General features: G+C 48.4%; 2 protein-coding genes across 2 annotated transcripts in view; one reads left to right on the top strand and one right to left on the bottom strand.

Moving 5' to 3' along the window:
- The window catches only part of TUBGCP4 (tubulin gamma complex component 4), a 34613-nt gene extending 15000 nt beyond the window's left edge, over window positions 1-19613 (bottom strand). Inside the window, exons 1-12 of the mRNA XM_075916976.1 lie at window positions 19163-19613; window positions 18439-18567; window positions 16866-16988; window positions 15741-15794; window positions 14767-14823; window positions 13653-13732; window positions 12706-12907; window positions 8563-8728; window positions 6388-6512; window positions 3679-3729; window positions 1143-1248; window positions 93-200 (exon numbers count right to left, since the gene is read on the bottom strand). Coding sequence (XP_075773091.1) covers window positions 93-200; window positions 1143-1248; window positions 3679-3729; window positions 6388-6512; window positions 8563-8728; window positions 12706-12907; window positions 13653-13732; window positions 14767-14823; window positions 15741-15794; window positions 16866-16988; window positions 18439-18567; window positions 19163-19240 — 1279 coding nt within the window. The 5' untranslated portion in view covers window positions 19241-19613. The remainder of the gene's footprint in view (window positions 1-92; window positions 201-1142; window positions 1249-3678; window positions 3730-6387; window positions 6513-8562; window positions 8729-12705; window positions 12908-13652; window positions 13733-14766; window positions 14824-15740; window positions 15795-16865; window positions 16989-18438; window positions 18568-19162) is intronic.
- LOC102458593 (ras GTPase-activating-like protein IQGAP1) overlaps window positions 1-20006 on the top strand; it is a 564033-nt gene that overhangs the window by 280846 nt on the left and 263181 nt on the right. The gene's annotated exons all lie outside the window — the stretch shown is intronic.

Raw genomic sequence — 20006 nt, forward strand, 5'->3', positions numbered from 1 at the left:
ATATTTAATTGCAAAAGTCTGCAGTATGAATGGAGACAGTGAAGCCAGAACTGCTACCTCCCTGCCCCCAGCAAGCAGACTCGAGTCCATACCTTTATGCTCCTTTCCATGATACTCAATGGTAAGGTGGAGCAAAGGAAGAAGGTTATCATCATCTAGCAACACCTTGTGAGCAGACTGCTGGAAAGCAACATTGACATCTGATAGGGGAAGAAGAATCAATGTCAACAAGAGCATCAACGTGCAAACGACGTCAGTCACAGAGTTATTGCGGAGGCTAGAGGCGGAGAATTCTAAGTCCATAGCAGCTCATGTTGGATTCAAAGGCAGTGTTCTAAATTGCCCCATTAGGGATGTGAATGGTTAACCGGAAAGCCTCACCTTTAACAGCACCCTAAATGAGTGAGGCTAATTGTTTTAACTGGTGGGGGCTAGAGCAGCCCCCTAGTCTCTGGCAGCCAGGCTCCTGTGGGCCCACCATGGGCAGGAGGCTGCTCTAGTCCAGCCAGAGCAGTGTCTGTCTGCAGGAGCAGGGGTTGGTCCAGGTCTCCTCTCCCCCCCTCCCTTAATCAGTTAACTAATTAAGCAAGATTTTACATTCCTAGTTCTCATGTGTTTCAATGATTCCTGCTTGAGCTTTGGAACTCTGACCTGTCCTACAAGAGATACCTGACAGAGTCAGCAAGAGATGGCCATAACTATTCTGTAGGACATTGCAGTTTGGCAACTTGCATCTCATTGGCTCTAGGAATAAAAGGGGTGCTTTTGCATGCCAAGATAGCAGCTTTTTCTTTCCCATGGCACTACCCAGATGTGCCCTGCTCATGTTTACAAAGTAATTTACCAAATTACTCAGCAATCGTTTGATGAATGAACACAATTTTAGATTCCATTTAGTAGATCTTACTCCTTGGACAGCACAGGATTGCTCTCTACAGCATGCTGTCACTACACCTGTTTAGCTCTGATGTCCTGGAGCCTAGCCAGAGTAATGTTAAGACAGCTGCATGCTACAATGGGAAAATACAGGTTCATCCTTTCTGGTTGCTCAAGAAATTGAACTATACTGGGCAGGGCTTGCTGTCCTCTTGCCGCAGTGGGCAGAGTGAGCAAGTCTTGGCAACTGAATAATGAGTACTCACCATGTTCAGTTACAGCTGTGGGTGGGGTTTTTAACATGTGCTGTGCAGTGTCTATGAAGGCCTGGAACAATTCTCCTCTCCCCAGTAGATAAAAATCCTTAATAATCTGTGAAGAAAAGCTTTTAAATGCAAAATTCTAAAGAACTGAACAAATTCTAAAACGCCGCTTCCTTTTCCTGGTTTGTATTGCCTGCTTTTGTTACTGGACAGGCTACAGTTTGTATAATCCTAAAGAGCCTTGTACAACTTGCATCTCCATAGCAGGATTTCTGGATTTGGAAAGAATCCATCTTAAGGCCCAAAGGCCTGTTATGCTCTGCCATCTCTCCAAGAAACAGACGGCAAAACACACACTTAGGTGAATCTTAGAGAAGGACTGATATAGAAACTAGACACGTGATCTTAATGAATTTACTATAAGGTGAGGACACGGCTAATTGAAAGAGTACACTCAAAGTAGTTAGCAACAGTTTACTGTCAAACTGGGAGGACATATCTACTGGAGTTCTACAAGGTTCACTCTTGGATCTGGAACTCTTCAATATTTTCATTAATGGTTTGGACAATGGAGAGGAGAGTTTAGTTATAAAAGTTACTGATGACACCACAGTGGGAGTGTGTGCAAACACTTTGGGAGGACAGGGTTAGAATCCCAAACAAAACTGACAAATTAGAGAATTGGTATAAAATTAACAATGATATTCAATAAATATTTGTGCAAAGTACTGCACTTAGGAAGGAAAAACTGAATGCACAGCTATGAAATCGGAACTAACTAGCTAGGTGATAATATTGCCCAAAAGAATATTGCTGGAATTGCAGTGGATCACAAACTGAACAGAACCAATGTGATGCAGTTGGGAAAAAGGCAGATATAGCTGGGGTGTATAAACAGGAGTGTCGTGAGTTATGGGAGAATTGTCTTGCTCTGTCTGACACTGGTGAGGCCTCAACTGGAACACTGTGTCTGGTTCTGGGGAGCATACTTCAGGACAGATGTGGAAAAATTTAAGAGAAGTCAGGACAGCAATAAAAATGATAAAAGGTTAAATCTGATCTATAAGGCAAAATTTAAAAAACTGGCCAAGTTTAGTTTTGAGAAAAGAAGATGGGGTGGGGTGGATGGGGATCTAATAACAGGCTTTAGATACATTAAGGCAGTTTATAAAATGGATGGTGATCAACTATTCATGTCCACTGAAGGTAGAACAAGAAGTAAATGGCATTAATCTGAATTAAGAGAGGAGGAATATTCTTCTCGCCATTATAATGGAATAGGCTTCCCAGGGAAGTGGTGAAATTCCCATCATAGGAGCTTTTTAAGAACAGGTTAGACAAGTGGAGTTCCTCAAGGGTCTGTTTTGGGACCCGTACTGTTCAATATCTTCATCAATGATGTAGATATTGGGATAGAGAGTACGCTTATTAAGTTTGCAGATGATACCAAACTGGGTGGGGTTGCGACTTCTTTGGAGGATAGGGACATAATTCAGAATGACCTTAGCAAGTTAGAGAAATGGTCGGAGGTAAACAGGATGAGGTTTAATAGAGAGAAATGCAAAGTGCTCCACTTAGGAAGGAACAATCAGTTCCATACATACAAGATGGGAAGCGACTGTCTAGGAAGGAGCATGGCGGAAAGGGATCTAGGGGTCATAGTGGACCACAAGTTGAATATGAGTCAACAGTGTGATGCTGTTGCAAAAAAAGCAAATATGATTCTAGGTTGTATTAATAGGTGTGTTGTAAGCAAAACTCGTGAAGTCATTCTGCCGCTCTACTCTGCACTAGTTAGGCCTCAGCTGGAGTACTGTGTCCAGTTCTGGGCGCCACATTTCAAGAAAGATGTGGAGAAATTGGAAAGGGTACAGAGAAGAGCGACAAGAATGATTAAAGGTTTAGAGAACATGACCTATGAAGCCAGGCTTCATGAACTGGGCTTGTTTAGTTTGGAAAAAAGAAGATTAAGGGGGGACATGATAGCGGCTTTCAAATATCTAAAAGGGTGTCACAAGGAGGAAGGAGAAAATTTGTTCCTCTTGGTTTCTGAGGACAGGACAAGGAGTAATGGGCTTAAAGTGCAGCAGGGGAGGTTTAGATTGGACATTAGGAAAAAATTCCTAACTGTCAGGGTGGTCAAATATTGGAATAAATTGCCAAGGGAGGTGGTGGAATCTCCCTCTCTGGAGATATTTAAGAACAGGTTAGATAGACATCTGTCAGGGATGGTGTAGACGGAGCTTGATCCTGCCTTGAGGGCAGGGGGCTGGACTCGATGACCTCTCGAGGTCCCTTCCAGTCCTATGATTCTATGAAATCTGTCAAGAATGACCCAGGTTTACTTGGTCCTACTTCAGAGCAGAGGGCAGCATTTGGTGACTTTAGAGGCCCTTCCCAAGCCTTACAGTTCTCTAATTCTTTGCTTCCATTGGACAAATAACAGCTTTGTCCAATGGAAGCAAACAGAAAAGAGTGATACTGGATTGAAAAGAACTAATTTAAGAAACTCTCAAATTTTTTTCAGAGAAATGGTTACCTTCAGTTGTCCTAGTAAATCTGATTCTTCTACCATCAGCTTCCATAGGTGCTAAGGAGAAACCAGAACATGCTTATGAGAACCTTGCACTCCAAACTCAGTGTACGTGAGTGGGTTTGGTTAATGGGAACATTAGCTACCACACTCGCAATGCAGTAATTCCTCATTTAACGCGGTAGATAAGTTTCAGAAAATGTTCGTGCTAAGTGAAAACGTGTTATGCGGAGTCAATTTTCCCATTGAAAATAATGGAAAAGGTGGGGGTTGTGTTTCAAGCGCACGTGCACTCGCAGCTCCAGCCTGCACTTGTTAGCAGCTGGGACCGGGACCTAAGGTTGCGGGAGAAAGGAGACTGGGTTATAGCAGGGAGAGGAGGTGTTTGGCTCTGGGGAAGGGAAGGGAAGTATAGGGGAGGGGGCTTGGGCCTTGCAGCTGGCAGCTGGGTTTCCCCAGCTGGCCGCTGGGTTTCCCCAGCTGGCCGGTCGCTGGCTGCTGCGCGGGGCTTCCCCTGCAAAGCGGTGGAAGTTCGCTGCTCACCGTGCCGTTCCCCAGCGACCCCTCCTTGCTGGACACAAGGCATCCAGCCAGAGGGGGTCACCAGGGAACGACGCAGCGAACCTCTGCCACTTTGCAGGGAGGCAGGGGAAGCCCCATGCAGCTGCTGGCAACTGGCCAGCCGGTAGGGGAAATCGTATTATTGCGGTTCATGTTGTTCAAAAAATGTTCCCTAAAAAAAAAAATCATGCTATCGCAAAAACGTGTTAAGCGAGGAATTACTGTACCCGGGAGATAAGCACGGTAAGAAAAAAGCCTACATATAACTGAATCCATCTAATACCTGGGCAAAATAGGAAGAGGGAACATCCTTTTGCTGGTAGTCCATGTTACTAATTAATGACCCCACTAAATCACATCAGCATGATTACCTCCAGCAGCTAACAGCAAACAGGGTTTCTTAAAGATCAGTCAAATACAAGTAGCTATTATAAAACTGTAATGGAGTCAAATTCTGTTTCCAAACCAATTCCATCCCTCCTCCTAGGAAATGTTTGATTCCCACCTACTTTCCTCAGGGGGATGGCTCGGGTAAATATGCAGGACAAGCATTATTCCTTTGAGGTTCCCATTGATCGGGACTCTACTGACAAGCTTTATAATTAACAGACAAAACTTCATTAAAGTTGCTGCTTATGGTGTTTTGGACTAACTCTCCTAGAAACTGTCAAAGCCCTTTTCTCCAGCATGCTGGGGGAACAATGGTGCTAGTAAATTAAAAATGCCAGTTAACTAAGGAGAGATTTGAGATGTGGGGTGGGGGTGCAGGGCATGGGCAGAGGGGTTGGTTCCAGCAGGGGTTTGGAACATGGGAGCTCAGGGTGTTGGATGGGGATGGTGGCTTACTGCCACCAGTCCACACAAGCAGCTCCCCATCTCTGATGCTCTTGACAAAGGCATGGCCAGGCTGCTCTCCTGCAAGCAGGCACACTGCCTCTGTCTGCAGGTGCCGCTTCCCACAGCTCCCATTGGCTGCGATTCCTAGCTAATGGGCTAGCAGCTGCAGAGTCAGCACTGGGGGAAGAGGGCATGGAGGCAGCATGCTTGCAGAGCCACCTGCCCAAACCTCCACCAGCAACAGCAGGGACAGGAAGTCACTTGTGGGAGCTGCCGGAGGTGAGTGCACCCTATCCGACATCCCAAACTTCTCCTGTTTCCCAACCCTTGCCTCAAGCCCCCTCCTGGGCAAACTCTCACATGCCCTGGGCTCCTGCCAGTCCCACACCAACCTGTGTGTGCAAATCAGAAATGCCAGGTTATTGAATTTGCTGGTTGGTGACATGCCAGATAAAAGGGCTTTTACTATATGCACATTTTAACTTACAGGAATGAAAACAAAGGAGGGTAGATTAAAGGTTCAAATACTCATTTTTTATATAATCTGGTAAATAAATACGAGTACACCACCATAATGCAGATTCAACAAACATAGCACTAGCTTTACCCTCTGGCACTAGTTTTAGAAATCAAAATCTTCTGAAGTCTGTGGACAGTAACTCCTTTTATGTCCTCCCATGACAAATAAGCAATAGTTGCCTATTAATTTCCTTGTCTCACTAAAAATCGAGACAACGTAGTCTTTAGAGCCCTGTAAAACCTCCAGCTCCACGGCCTGCTCCTTCCACACACCTGTTCACCTCATGAGCTCTTCCCCAGCAGCTCACTAGGTCTGCATGTTGACACGTCCTGTCTGGTAGATCCAAGGAAAGCTCTAGTGGCTCATCAGCCACCAAGGTGTAGGGGGCCTCAGCACCATGTCCCCAGAAAGGTGGAAGGGGCAGGGCTGAGGGCAGCCAGCCTTCAGTGCCACCCAGAGCACAGCACAGAGACCTCCGCCCAGCCCAGCCCTCAGAGCCATGTGGAGTGGTGCTCCTGTGGAATTTCAAAGGGGGCCAGAGCTCCTAACTGCTGCAGTAGCAGCAGCAGCCACCATGAGCTTCAGGCTCCTTTGAAACATCAGACCCCTGTACAATTGCCCCCTGCGTCTCCCCTTCCTGGTCAGCAGGCGTGGGGCTCGTACTTCTCTCAACTTTCCTTGCCTAGTCAGGATTCCTTCCAGCGCATTCCCTCCCAAGATGTGGTCCGCAAAGGGAGAGGCACAGGACTCAAGTGTTTAAACGCCTGGCCGGAGTTGTGGCCCCAATGGAGGATTACCTCAGCAACTGTGCTCCGAATCCAGTCCACTACAGCCTCAAAGTCCACCAGACTAAATAGTGGCTGCTGCTTGAGGCGGTGTAGCTCTGCAGCGAAAGTGTCTTCCTGGTTCTTCAAGATGGAGCCTACCCAGGAAAGAGAAGAGCATCTGGACTAAAGTAAAAACAGTAAGATACTTTGCAGGTAAGCACCTGATAAACAGTCTTTGCCGAGGAAGGATGTATGTTTGGAACACAATGCCAGCTCTTCATGCCCCAGTCACTGTCACATTGAACAACACATACTTACTTACCTGCAGCTCTAGGCCATCTAGTAAGGGGAGCATTTCCAGAGAGAACTACTTGTCTCAACAGCAAACAAGTGGCTACTCCACAAGAAATGAGGTTTCCTGCTAGTTCCATCCCAATCCAGGACTCGGACCAGATTTTTTGATCAACTAAACCAGGGGTGGGGAACCTCAGGCTCGGGTCTGGATGCGGCCCCTGGCTTGACTGGATCCAGCCTCCAAGGCTCAGCCCCCAGCAGTGGGGAGCTGGTGCTTCAGCCCTACACCTTGCTGCTCCACTGCAGGGCTGGAGCACACAATCTACTAGGCTGCCTCCCCCACCCCAGGTTCCGGTGCATGAAGGGAGTATCTTTTTCCTGCTTAGTCAGGGGTTATGTCAGTGAGGATCTCCCCCCCTCTTGTGTGCAGCCCCCAACTGATTTTTCTGTGGGTCAGTGGTCCCCAAACCATAAAAGATTCCCCACCCCTGAACTAAACCCAAGTCCTCCTCATCAGGGAAACTGTTAAATGTTTTTAGCCTTAACTACACACAAACATTGAATGAAGCACCCATAGAAGAATGCATCCTCACTAGTCATCTTCCCCTTGCCTAAGGCTTGAGACTACACTGCACTTCCCCATAACCGGCTGAGATGCAAGCTGTCATCTTGGTCAGCTCAGCAGGGACAACCGTCTCAGCTGGCAGACCTTAGCCTGCTGGCTGCACTTCCCATTCTGCTCCTGCCTCCACACCAGGCCCTTGGGAAGTGGCCCCCCACAGAATCATTGCTTCCCCAACAGTTGCCTGGTAAGTTTTTGCACATGGATGTGAGATCTCTTTCAATTCACTGCACAGGAGTAATAACTTTCTCCACTATGAATAAAGCCTTTATTGGGAGTCAACTATGATCAGATTTGTCAAGGACACAAACATTGGAGAAGCAAATGTAAAGGGACAGACAAAATGCAAACTAGCTGGGAACAATCTGAGCAGGGGAAGAATGGAGATTTGATCCTAATAAGTTATGAAGTTGTTTGTCCAGAACATGATCACTGTTGTCCCTGTACTGGCATCAATGCTAACCCCCAAGTTGGGACAGCTGGGTTGAGTAAGTATGAATGGAGCTCTGTGGCAGGTCTCAGAGAAGAAAGCATTCACTGTATCAGCTCAGAGCTTGCCTTCTCTGATAGAACAGGCTTCTACACTACAAGGAGCTGGAATAGCATGTATATCACTAACATGATTGGATACATATCTCTAAGCCTCTTATATCCATCTAGTGCCATGTCACTTCTGCAGGAAAGCAGAGACACTTGCGGTGGGGGTGGAGACTAGGGAACTGAAGGAGATGGAATTTGGGCATTCTTTTGGCAGGCTCTTTGGTGTGGATATAGACAAGCTTTTTTCTATGGAACACTGACGGTGGTTTAAAAGCTTCAGGGGGTAGCCGAGTTAGTCTGTACAGGATAAACTTAAACAACAAATAGTCTGGTAGCACTTTAAAGACTAACAAAACATGTAGATGGTATTATGAGCTTTTGGGGGCACAACCCACTTCTTCAGATGACCGGAGTGGGTCAGCCAAAAGTACTTGAATGCACACTCTTGGCTGCTGTGAGAACCACAACTTCAAGAGTTAAACAGGAGTGGGGGAAAGTACAAACCCCCATGGCTTCACAGCATGATCTGTAAGTGCCAAGAAAGTGCTGGGTCTTGCACTGAAGGTGGATCAACTATTTAAAACTTCTCAGTTGGGTCCAGACAAACCAAAGAACCTAGTATTAAGATATGTAGGCTACAACTCTTTGGAAAGTGCTCTCGAATTAAACAAACTGAAGAAAGATCATGGGACTGCCAAGTTTTGGCAAAGAGCCAAGTAAACAAGCCAGACAGGGTCGCTGAGTCTTACCTTTTCTAGTCAGGTTTACATTTTGATTCTCGAACATCTGTACCGACTCTCCCACAAAGAGGATCTTCTCAGCAACTCTCACAGGGATGTATGATGGTAACATCTCCACTCGCAGAGAAAACTGTTTCAGAGATGGTGCTAACATGTTCTCCTCCTCAATCAGACGCTATCACAGACCCCAAGGAGATGACCAGGAAGCAGCAGAAAACATAAGGCCAGACAGAGAGAAGGGTTGGGGAAACAGAAGGAAAAGTGCAGGGAAGGGGGAAAAAAACCAAGAGGAAAACCAATGTAAATAAAGTGGGGGAAAAAAGGCCAATCAACCCCACATTATTCAGATACACTGATTCCAATGCTGTTTTAGCCAGTTTCTAATCTATGCCAGCAGTCCCTCATTTCTTGAGTAACTTGTTTCCTTGATAGCTGCACACAAGGCTTTATGAAAATACAGGGCTATAGCAACTGACTCTTTTATTCAATATTCAGTTAATATTCAGAAACTCTATAAAGTAGAAGTGTATGATTTTTCTCTTAACAGGAGCAATGCTGCTTTGACCTTATGAAAAGTTTCAGGGGGAGCCATGCTAGTCTGTATCTTCAGAAACAATAAATCCTGTAGCACCTTAGAGATTAACTGATTTATTAGGACATAAAAACCCATGAAAGCTTATGCCCTAATACATCTGTTCATCTGTGAAGTGCCACAGGATTCCTTGTTGCTCTGCCCTTATGTTAATCTAGATATTTCATAACTCTCTAATCAGTGTTTCAACCTATTGTCTGGGTACAGATGAGTATGGTTCATTGATCCATAATCCAAAGTTCACGTAAGTACCATTTTTAAAGACCTGTATTGTTACTCTCTGCTTCCCCAATTCAACATCTGATTTCAGGAAGTATTTGCATATTTTTGTCAAGTATCAGAGGGGTAGCCATGTTAGTCTGGATCTGCAAAAATGAGGAGGAGTCCTGTGGCACCTTATAGACTAACAGATGTATTGGAGCATAAGCTTTCGTGGGCAAAGACCCACCTTGTCAGATGCATGTAATGGAAAAGATGCACTACATGCATCTGACGAAGTGGGTCTTTGCCCACAAAAGCTTATGCTCCAATACATCTGTTAGTCTATAAGGTGCCACAGGACGCCTCATCACTTTTGCATATTTTTGTTAGCAGTTCAGCCACTCTCTTTTCAAGTCCCTCCAGGGCTCTTAGATGAAGACTGCTCAGTCCTAGAGACTGGTTTTTAATTTATCCTTTTGACACATCAATCTGAGGTTGCCTCATCTTTCTTATCTGAAAAAAGTAGACATGAGGCAGGAATCCCAATATCCTCTTTGGTGAAGACAGCGGAAAACATATGAGGCTCCTCTGCAATGTCTTCATTCTCAACACCTCTTTCACCTCCTCGGGATTGTGCAGACTCACCAATTCTCTCAGACTCCCTGTATGAGAACTGAAATAATGTCTTGGTCTGTCTGTCCTTAAAAATCCATTGTAGGTCCATCCATGTGTGTGTAAGCTAGGCTAGATATAGCTAGGCTCCCTTGAGTCTCCCACCAGTGGCTGGATCAGCTAGAGCTTTGAGTCTGCTACTGCCTCTAAGCAATCCCCCTCCACACTGCACTTTCAGGCCATCTGAACAGGCTTGATCTTAAAACAGAAGCCTCAAAAGGTTCATTTGTTTGAATTCAGTATCCAACTCAAATCTAACAGGTGTAACTGCTAGAGGACAAAGAACCATACTGTGCTAGCCAGCATAAATTACCCTTCATTTGCGGTATGCAGTATTGTGGCACAAGTGAAGATGTGGAAAAATTCTATCAGAAGCTCAAGGAAATGTGCTCTCAAAAACCCATATACCGAAAAACTTGTGCTATCTGGAACTTAAGCAACTGGAAAACTGTAAAAACCAGCAAATTTTTGATGCCGGGAAAAGAAAAAAAGAAACTTGCCCTTTCACTTGGGGGAGGGGCAAACGGCAGCTGGAAGTAAGCATCTTAGTTCCCCCATAGCTCTTGGCACCCCTGGCAGGCCAGCTCCCCCCACCCCACAGCTCCTGCACACCCCCCAGTCATCTTCACCTCCCAGCTTCCACCCTCCCTCACCAGGCTGTATTCTGTGCCCCCCTTAGCTCCTGTGGCTCCTGGCACCTCCAGCCATCTCTGCCTCCCGCTTTCTAACCCCCCTCACCAGGCCGCATCCCGTCCCCCCTCCCGTGGCCTCTCCTAGCAGGCTACATCCTGGCCCCCACACAGCTCCCGTGCCCCCCCCTCCCATAGGCACCGCCCGGTTCCCCCCCTCAAATAACCAGAATTTTTAGGTTACCAGCGCACCCTAATCCCCGGGCGTGCCAGATAACACAGATTTTACTGTATATGATTGCGATGGAAGACTTCAATGTCAAGGTCTGAAGAGGGAAAGAAGGTAAGAAGTTTGAGGTGTGGCATTAGTGAACAGATTCCACAAGGAGAGCACCTGGCAACCCCAGGCGAACATAAAAAAAAGGATAGAACAGGAATGGAAGTGCTTTGCAAAGATTTCCACACCAAACTGTTCTCATCTCAAATATCCCACTACCAACACTTCACAGACCAAGAAGTGCATATTCCCATTCTTCATCAGCAAAGTTCCTCATTCAGTTTATCAAATGAAGGAAGGAAAAGTTCCTGAAAAAGAGGGCCTTAATTATCGAAATAAGAGCTGGATGCCAAGATTTCTGGGAAACCCTTATTCAGAGACTTAGCAGGAAATGTAGAAGACCATCTAGCTGAGAGTCCAACACCATTTGCTGTACAAGGGCGACTGGGAAGATCTGAAGAACTATCCTTCAATATGCCTGCTTCTACACGTCCACAAGCTAGTCACTCAGAATCTGGACAAGCAGCAGGTAGGTTTTCAAAGGAATTCCAGCTATTGGAGTGCTCAAGGAAAAAAGTGTTCAATAGTAGAGTGCTGAAAGCTCTCTCAGAGCAGGGCATTGATACAAAATACATCAAACCACTAAAGGAATTCAATTCTATCAAGGATGTCATCCGGGGGGGGGGGGGGGGGGGGAATCAACAAGGCAACACCTGCCATCCTGACTCAAAAGGGCTCTCCGCAATGTTGTACAGCAGCAAAACCTGGGCGCCAACAAAGACAGAGGAACAACAGTTATCATGGATACGGCAATGGAAAAAAGAATTTGGGGAGTTTCAATCTATGACTGAGTCCCTAAGGAAGTGATCAGACAGCAGAGTGGAATGCAGGATGTCACTGAAGGCAGGTATAGTAAAATGCAATGGGCAGGGCATATAGATGGGTTCACTGGCAACCAATGAAGGGCAACGGTCATCAGGTGGTTCCCCCAGTAACTGAAACAACCATTGGATAACCTCCAAAGAGATGGGAAGATTTTCTTGTGAAAAGGCATGCTCACACATGGAGAAGGCAGGCCAGGGATAAGGGACGAATAGAAGACGTGTTGTGATCAGCCCAATTTATGTGAGGACTGAACGACTGATTGATCAAGGTGATGCAGTGTTGTTGTCTTGGTCCCAGCATCAGAGAGAGACAAGGTGAGTAAAGTTAGAACTTTTATTGGACCAGCTTCTGTTGGTGAGACAAGCTTATATAGAGCCCTTGTTACAGGTCTGGGAACTGTACTTAAGTGTCACAGCTAAGTACCTTTCCCAGACTTGAAGAACTCTACATAGTTTGGAAACCTCTCTCTCTCTCTCACTACCAGAAGTTGGTCTAATAAAAGATCTCACCCTCCTTCTCTTTTTACTTGCTGTATTTGATCCTTTCTAATGCTTCTTTTCTGAAGGACACCTACTTAGTTTGAACCTCTTGGACTTAATCATTTATCCATGCTAAACTTTTTTCATTTTCTTATCTTCATGCTTCCTTTCTTGTTTGATGTATGTGTGCATTATATGTGGCATGATGCTTAAGACAGTCCATATCCCCCCACGTCTATGACATCTGTGTCTTGTGTCTAGTTTGTAGCTGCATATTACAGCATCCCATTGATTTCTTGTCTTACCATGGCTCATTAATGCCTGTTAAGTAGTGGCTTTCACACTGAAGCAAAAAAAGATTTCTGAACACATTCCCTAATGCCCTGAGAATGTCCATTCTTTGACCTGCAATCTCACCAGATCCTGCAGTTCTCGCAGCTGTTTTCCTGTTAGTCCCCCAATTCCCAAGTCGTCGTCCTCTTCTTCAGGCTGGGCAGGGACATTCCCGGAAGAGGGGCCCTGTTTAACAAAAAACTCTTCGTGTTGGTCCAGGAGCAGTCCATGCAGCATCCAGGCAGAGAGTTGCTTATACATGACTCCATGACAAACAGCCAGGATCCTGAGGAACAAGACAAAGGAGAGTGAAAGAGGGCAGCATATACAACAATCAGAACTAAATACACATCAGCCAGCATGGCAAGAGCATTACCAAATGCAATTTGCTCATGGAAGAAGGTAGGTGGCATTGAGTGTGCCATTAAAATACTGTTACCTCCCTCACAGGAAGTAGGGTTGTTAGCCCTACTGCTCCTCCTCACTTAGCTGCTATCTTGAAAGTCTGGACTCTCATTTCCTCCTCCAAGGGAACACATTTCTACTAATATTCAACCAAATCACCCCATGTCTGAATCTCCAATCTATGTTCCAAGGGGTCCACTGACATAAAGTAACTTCTTCTATTGCCACTTCATTACAAATTGCATTAGGTAAAGAAAAAAGTAGAGGTGGGAGACACACAGACTTACGAAGCCAAACCCTCACAACCGACCCCTCATTAACAGTCTCAGCAGAGGGCCAGGAAGAATAAACTCTGATCTTCCCTAGGAAGTGCCTCAAGCTCTAAAGTGCCAGTAGGCTCACTCATGTGTGAAGGATGCTTGTACTGCAGCGATCTATCTTGTACCTGTCCTGTGCATAAACAGAAGACTTGAGCCTGCAGGGCTGTCAGCCCAGCACCCCACTCCTGTCTTTCAGATTGCACAGGGCTCTTTTTGCTATAGGTTGAGAAAAGAGACATTTGAGCATGAACTTTAGCTGTTACGAGAGCATACTAGCCAAGCAGTAATATTAATGAATCTCCTTACTTTTCTAGTGCACTACGCACAGGAGGCAGCCCACCACAACTGTGCTTATGGACAGTCTCCAGAAGTTGACAGCCATGAATCTGGGAGAAGAAACAAAATGTTCAAACTGGTTTTGCAGAGAGAAGTCTTCATGTGATGTTATACCAAATTTCAGACGTTCAAATGCTACCCCAACAGCTGAATGAACGAAGAAGGCTTTGCAAAGACAAGGAAATGTCCATGGAAGCAAAGGTCCTGAAGGGAACTGAAAAGGGGAACTATACTCTCCCTTCATACCCAAAGGGCCCAGCAAACTTGTGGACTCCAGTATACAAGATATCCCATAATCCTGTTACACACTGGAGTACAGTTTAATTTAATGGATTCTCAAGTCAGAAATCCTGCTTCATCTTTGGGATTTAAAAGACTCAAGAAATCCATCACTAACAAAGATGGCAAGAGTGTTACATGTGAATTAAACATGATCTAAGACAAAGGCTCTCTGCAGTCCCCTCTTCCAGCTCACCTTCTTGCATCCTTGCTCCATACTTGTCCCTCTGTGTCTCCATTTAATCCTGTCTCAGAATCTCTTCTCCCAACCACAGAAATGCGCATCATTTCATTCTGACCAACTCCAATTACAGCCTTGCCAACTCACATCCCCCACCCCATCTTCTGTAAATTACAAAGGGGAAAAGAAGGGAATTTGGTATCAGTACGAGCTTCATGCTGCTGGGCTACGTCCACCATATGATTTTTTTTTTGCCTTAGTCTCTCCAACTAGTTATGTAAGTGACACCAAATGAGCAGTGTCCTAGATGCTGCACTGACACCAATGAGAAACTAATCCAGAGCCATTAGATAATCTGCCCATTTACAGGAGCACATATGGATGGTTCTGACCACCATAGCACCTATTTCTTGCTGATCCTTAAAATCTTTCCTTGGCCCAACCCATGCAGTCTCAAAGAAAGATACAAAGTCTGAAAAGAAAAACTGTTTCCTGAGGAGCATCATCTGCATATTTCCTTCAGGCTCTGTCAAATATCTGGTGATACTCAGATCATTTTAACTAAAGGAAATGGACATAAACAACAGATTCTACTAAGGAGAATCCAGCTCCCACTTACTATACCTTCTGGGTCTTGATCTGCTCCACCACAACCATCACCGAGGGGAAGAGGAGTTGGAACTGCAAAGCAAAGAACAAGATGTAAAATTAGACGAAGTACTCCTACGTGAAGAGGGAACGTTTGGGGCTAGTACAGACAGCAGCTAATTGTAGTGGTTTACCAGTCTATCACCTCACTGGCCCCACTTCGTGTTTTGGATATACTTGGAAGGGAGACCATGGCTTCTGCATAGAGATGAGATGATTATACCAGGATAAGGTGATGCTACTTTACCCTAATGTCAACAACTAGAGGTGAGGCTTATCTCGAGATTCTCTGGTCACTGTCTAAGGCTGTAACGGATGACAAGAGTTGTGCCAATGTGCTGAAAGTACTCTCTAGCTGCTGCTGAAGTTGCTCAAGATGATAAATTGAGAAGACTCCAATTTGAGGATAGGAAGAGTCACACTGGCTTCCCTCCTGTTTTGCAGCTAAACTGTAAATGGGACTTTTGGAGGCAGACAGAAACTGATGGATGGTTCAAGGGGGAGCTATTTACATTCCTGACAAGGCAGTGATGCTTGCCTCCGCAACTGACAGTCAAGAAGATTCTGTCAGGTAGGCACATCACCCCAACAGTTGTGCTCCATGGTGAAAAAGTCATTAAAAAAACCAAACTGGTTTGTAGTCTGAGAGCTAGAGCTGTTTAAAAATCAAGTGCAGGCTATAGCTTTCTGATATTTCTTAAATGTGATACATACTATCAGCTATTTCAATTTTGCACGAAGATGGAAATTGGAAACGAAAATTTATTTTTTACATGTACTACTATCCTATATATTAAGGCAAAAGATGGCACTAATACAATTTTAAGGCTCAGAAGTTAAGTGTACAAACATCAGCAATTCAGAATATAAAGTTCTAGTAACAATGGTAGCTCTGCAACACTGCGCATGTTATATATGCCCATAGTAAGGTGACAACAAATGCAATATACCTGATCCAGGGAGTAGTTAATGTGAGAAATGGAGAGGTGAGGGTCAGCCAGGAACTGTAACAAAAGTTAATGCAAAGCAAAATAAGTCTCTAATCAATAGCACTAAACCTAGGTGTAAAAAGGTAAAGAGCAAAATGAACCCTCAGATGCTTTGGAAAAAAGTCCCAGTAACCTTACCAGAGTAGGGATGTTAGTGGGTAGTCAAGCGGAGTACTTGACTACTCACTCCCTTCCCCCCAAACCCCACTTGCTGCCTTTGTATGGGAGGCGGGGGAGGGGAAGAGGCAGGAGCCAGCTCAAAAGCTGGTTTCCCTTCAGCACCATCTCTGCTGTGCTGCCTCCCTACCCTGCTGCTTTTAATCCGGGGGGGGGGAGGGGGGAATTAGGAGGCTGTTCTGGCAGCACCAGTTCACAGTAGCCAAGGTTGACCACGGCCAGGGGCTGCTGCCAGCTCACACTAGTCTAGGATGCTGTGCCTCTGCATTTTAAATGTAGTAAGAGCTCCATGGCTCTTAAAATGCAGAGGTGCAGTGCAGATGGCCCCCAGAGGCCCCAGGAACTACCCCCACCGGGACTCTGCATAGTGGCCCTTTACAAATATCACACAATTAGTCGGTATCGACTACACAATCAGCCAGACAACTGCAATTTAACATGCTTAGCTGAGAGACTTTTGAGTTACATCCCCCCGCAGGCTGTTACTTATGATGCAGCCCGTTTAATTCACTTTCAGTGACTCAAAGTGAATCTACACAAGAGATGACGTGATGCCTACCAGCTTGGTTGATGCACCATGGATTTAACCAAGGGCCTTAACAGCTATACAATGAGTCTCTACAGCTTGGCCTGAGGGACGAGGATCTGAGGACTGAGACATTTTCACTCTCTGTAGGTCAGACATGTGGAGGGAGGGGGTGAAGGAGCAAAGAATGGACATGTAACACACTGACCAGTGGGTTATAATGGAACTTCACAGCAGCAATTTAGAAAATATCCGCAGTGGAAATCAAAGATTCCATCCCATCGTCTGCTTCTTGTTAGCTTATTTGTTATTGGAGACAAGCTTCCACTGCATGGTATTTCAGCTCATAACACTGAACAAGTTCTTCCAGTTCTCTCCCTTACCTCCTGCTCCAGGTCAAGCAACGCCTGTCGATAGGGCTGCAGCACTGAATCGAGCCCTGTACAGAAGGCCCGCAAATAAATCCCATGTAATCCACATAGATTCTGCTGGGAAGGATGATGGTCCTAAAAAATCAAATAGTTTTGCATTAGCCGTAGGACATTGGTGAGTGAACTGGGGACTGTGGCCCAGATACCTGAGATATTTAGGAACTTACCTTCTATTAATTTCAGTCTTCAGCTAGGGATGTAAAATCCTGTTTAAATTAGTTAACTGGTTAAATGTTAACCGGTTAAACTTAACTGAGTAAACACGGGTGGGCTGGAGCACCCTGTGCTGGGCTGGGAATCAGCAGCCTTACATGGGGCTGGCAGCTCATATGAGCGGGCAGCCATGGGGCCTGCTCCTGAGTAACAGTTAACTGTTATCCAGTAAGCATCACCCATTAACGGCGATAGGGGCTTTTTTGCGGAAAAGAGCGTCTAGATTGGCATGGACACTTTTCTGCAAAAAGTGCTTTTGCAGAAAAGCGTCCATGCCAATCTAGACGCTCTGTTCCAAAAATGCTTTTAACGGAAAACTTTTCCGTTAAAAGCATTTCCAGAAAATCATGCCAGTCTAGACGTAGCCTTATAGTTTTAGCCTTCACTGAAGGTACCATTAAAATCAACTGTTAATCAGACATGAGTCAGCTGTCAAAGATGGAGCAGTATTGTATTCAGTCCCTTTGGATATACAAATAAGGAACTCTTGAGATAGAAGACTGCATAATACAGTGGCCATTTGTAAATTTCACTGTTCCATTGTGCTGAAGTGAACTGTTCACAAATGTATCTTAATCCATTTTACAGACATCCCTAAGAACATAAGAATGACCAGCCTGGGTCAGACAGACCAAAGGTCCATCTAGCTCAGAATCCTGTCCGCCAACAATGGCCTTCAGGTGCCCCAGAGGGAACAAACAGAACAAAATCATCAAGTGATCCTTCCTCTGTCGCCAATTCCTAGACTCTGACAAACAGAGGTTAGGGACACCATTCTCACCCATCCCGGCTAATAAGCATTGACAGACCTAACCTCCATGAATCAATCTAACTCTTTTTGAACACTTTTAAAGTCCTGGGGTTCGTTTAGACTGTATTCCTCTCTCGAAAGAGAAATGCAAATGAAGGAGATAAAAAATTCAAATGAAATGCGGATTTGCAAATTTTGCAGTTCATTTGCACTCATGTGAGTGCGCTTTTTCAAAAAAAAACTGCACTTTTTTTTTCTTCCCAAAGAGCAGCCTCTGTGAGTGGTGGGTCCCTTGTGGGGCTGGCGCATCCCCCAACCTCTAGCCGACAGGGAGCTGCTCCAGCCGGCTGAGGACCATGCTGACAGTGACCCAAGGGACCTCTCACAGCCCTGCTTTCTCCCGCCAGATCTTGCTGCAGCCACGGTGGAATGGGGCTGTGCACCGCCCCCGCAAACCGCTGTCACTGCATCGCTGAAGGGGCCTGCGCCGGGCGCCTCTGGGCAAGAGCCGCTCACGAAGCGTAGCGCTGGCCCGGCCCCGCCGGCAGCCCCCCGGCCCACCTGCTGCTGCACGTGGCCCGTGTACTGCTCGATGAACTCGGTGAAGCGGATGTAGTCGGTGCCCAGGCGGCAGAGGCGGCTCAGAACACTGCTCTCGCTGGGGTGCAGGAACGGTAGCTCCTGGGACACCTGCGGGGAGCGGGGCCGGGTGAGCGCGGGGCCGGCGGGAGGGGGGGACCGCACCTGCGGGGGGAGGGAGGAGGGAGGGGGGGCCGCCCCTGCAGGGGGAGGGGCGGAGGAGGAGGGAGAGGGGGGGCCGCCCCTGCAGGGGGGGAGGAGGGGGGAGGGGGGGCCGCCCCTGCAGGGGGAGGGGCGGAGGAGGAGGGAGAGGGGGGGCCGCCCCTGCAGGGGGGGAGGGGGGGGGCCCCTGCAGGGGGGGAGAGGGGGGGCCGCCCCTGCAGGGGGGGAGGGCGGAGGAGGAGGGAGAGGGGGGGCCGTCCCTGCAGGGGGGGAGGGGGGGGGGCCGCCCCTGCAGGGGGAGGGGCGGAGGAGGAGGGAGAGGGGGGGCCGCCCCTGCAGGGGGGGAGGGGGGGGCCCCTGCAGGGGGGGAGAGGGGGGGCCGCCCCTGCAGGGGGGGAGGGGGGGGGCCCCTGCAGGGGGGGAGAGGGGGGGGCCGCCCCTGCAGGGGGGGGGGGCGGAGGAGGAGGGAGAGGGGGGGCCGCCCCTGCAGGGGGAGAGGAGGGAGAGGGGGGCCGCCCCTGCAGGGAGAAGGGGGGAGCCGTACCTGCAGGCCGCTCCTCTTGCTCCAGGTGAAGGCAGCCCCGGGGTACCCGCTCAGCGCCAGGAGCAGCTCGTGAATCATCCTGCAGCTAGGAGCGGGCTCCCGCAAAGGCCCCTGGGACCTGTAGTCCCGCTCCTCGCACAGCCCGACGGGAGCGGCTGCTCCCGCAAAGGCCCCTGGGACCTGTAGTCCCGCTCCTCGCACAGCCCGACGGGAGCGAGGCCCCAGGCGTGCGGGGGCGCTCTCGGGCCGGTCGCCTGCCCAGCTCGTGCTCTGCAGCCCCCCGGCCCGGGCCCGGTCTCTCGTCCCGGGGGCAGCGCCCCGCCTGCCCTGCGCCGCGCGAGGACCGTCTCTTTCTTTCGCTCGGAGCGGCCTCGGTTCCCGCTTCGCAAAGGGCCCGCGGCCCCGCCCCGCCCCGCCCGGAGCCAGACCCCGCCCCGAGCCAGACCTCGCCTGGCCCCGCCCCGCCCCGAGCCAGACCTCGCCTGGCCCCGGCCCCGAGCCAGACCTCGCCCGGCCCCGCCCCCGCCCGGCCCCGAGCCAGACCTCGCCTGGCCCCGCCCCGCCCCGAGCCAGACCTCGCCTGGCTCCGCCCCGGCCCCGAGCCAGACCTCGCCTGGCCCCGCCCCCGCCCCGCCCGGCCCCGACCCAGACCTCGCCTGGCCCCGCCCCCGCCCCGCCCGGCCCCGAGCCAGACCTCGCCTGGCCCCGCCCCCGCCCCGAGCCAGACCTCGCCTGGCCCCGCCCCGCCCCGAGCCAGACCTCGCCTGGCCCCGCCCCCGCCCCGCCCGGCCCCGACCCAGACCTCGCCTGGCCCCGCCCCGGCCCCGAGCCAGACCTCGCCTGG

The sequence above is a fragment of the Pelodiscus sinensis genome, unplaced genomic scaffold, assembly GCF_049634645.1.
Source record: "Pelodiscus sinensis isolate JC-2024 unplaced genomic scaffold, ASM4963464v1 ctg56, whole genome shotgun sequence".
Taxonomy (NCBI): domain Eukaryota; kingdom Metazoa; phylum Chordata; order Testudines; family Trionychidae; genus Pelodiscus; species Pelodiscus sinensis.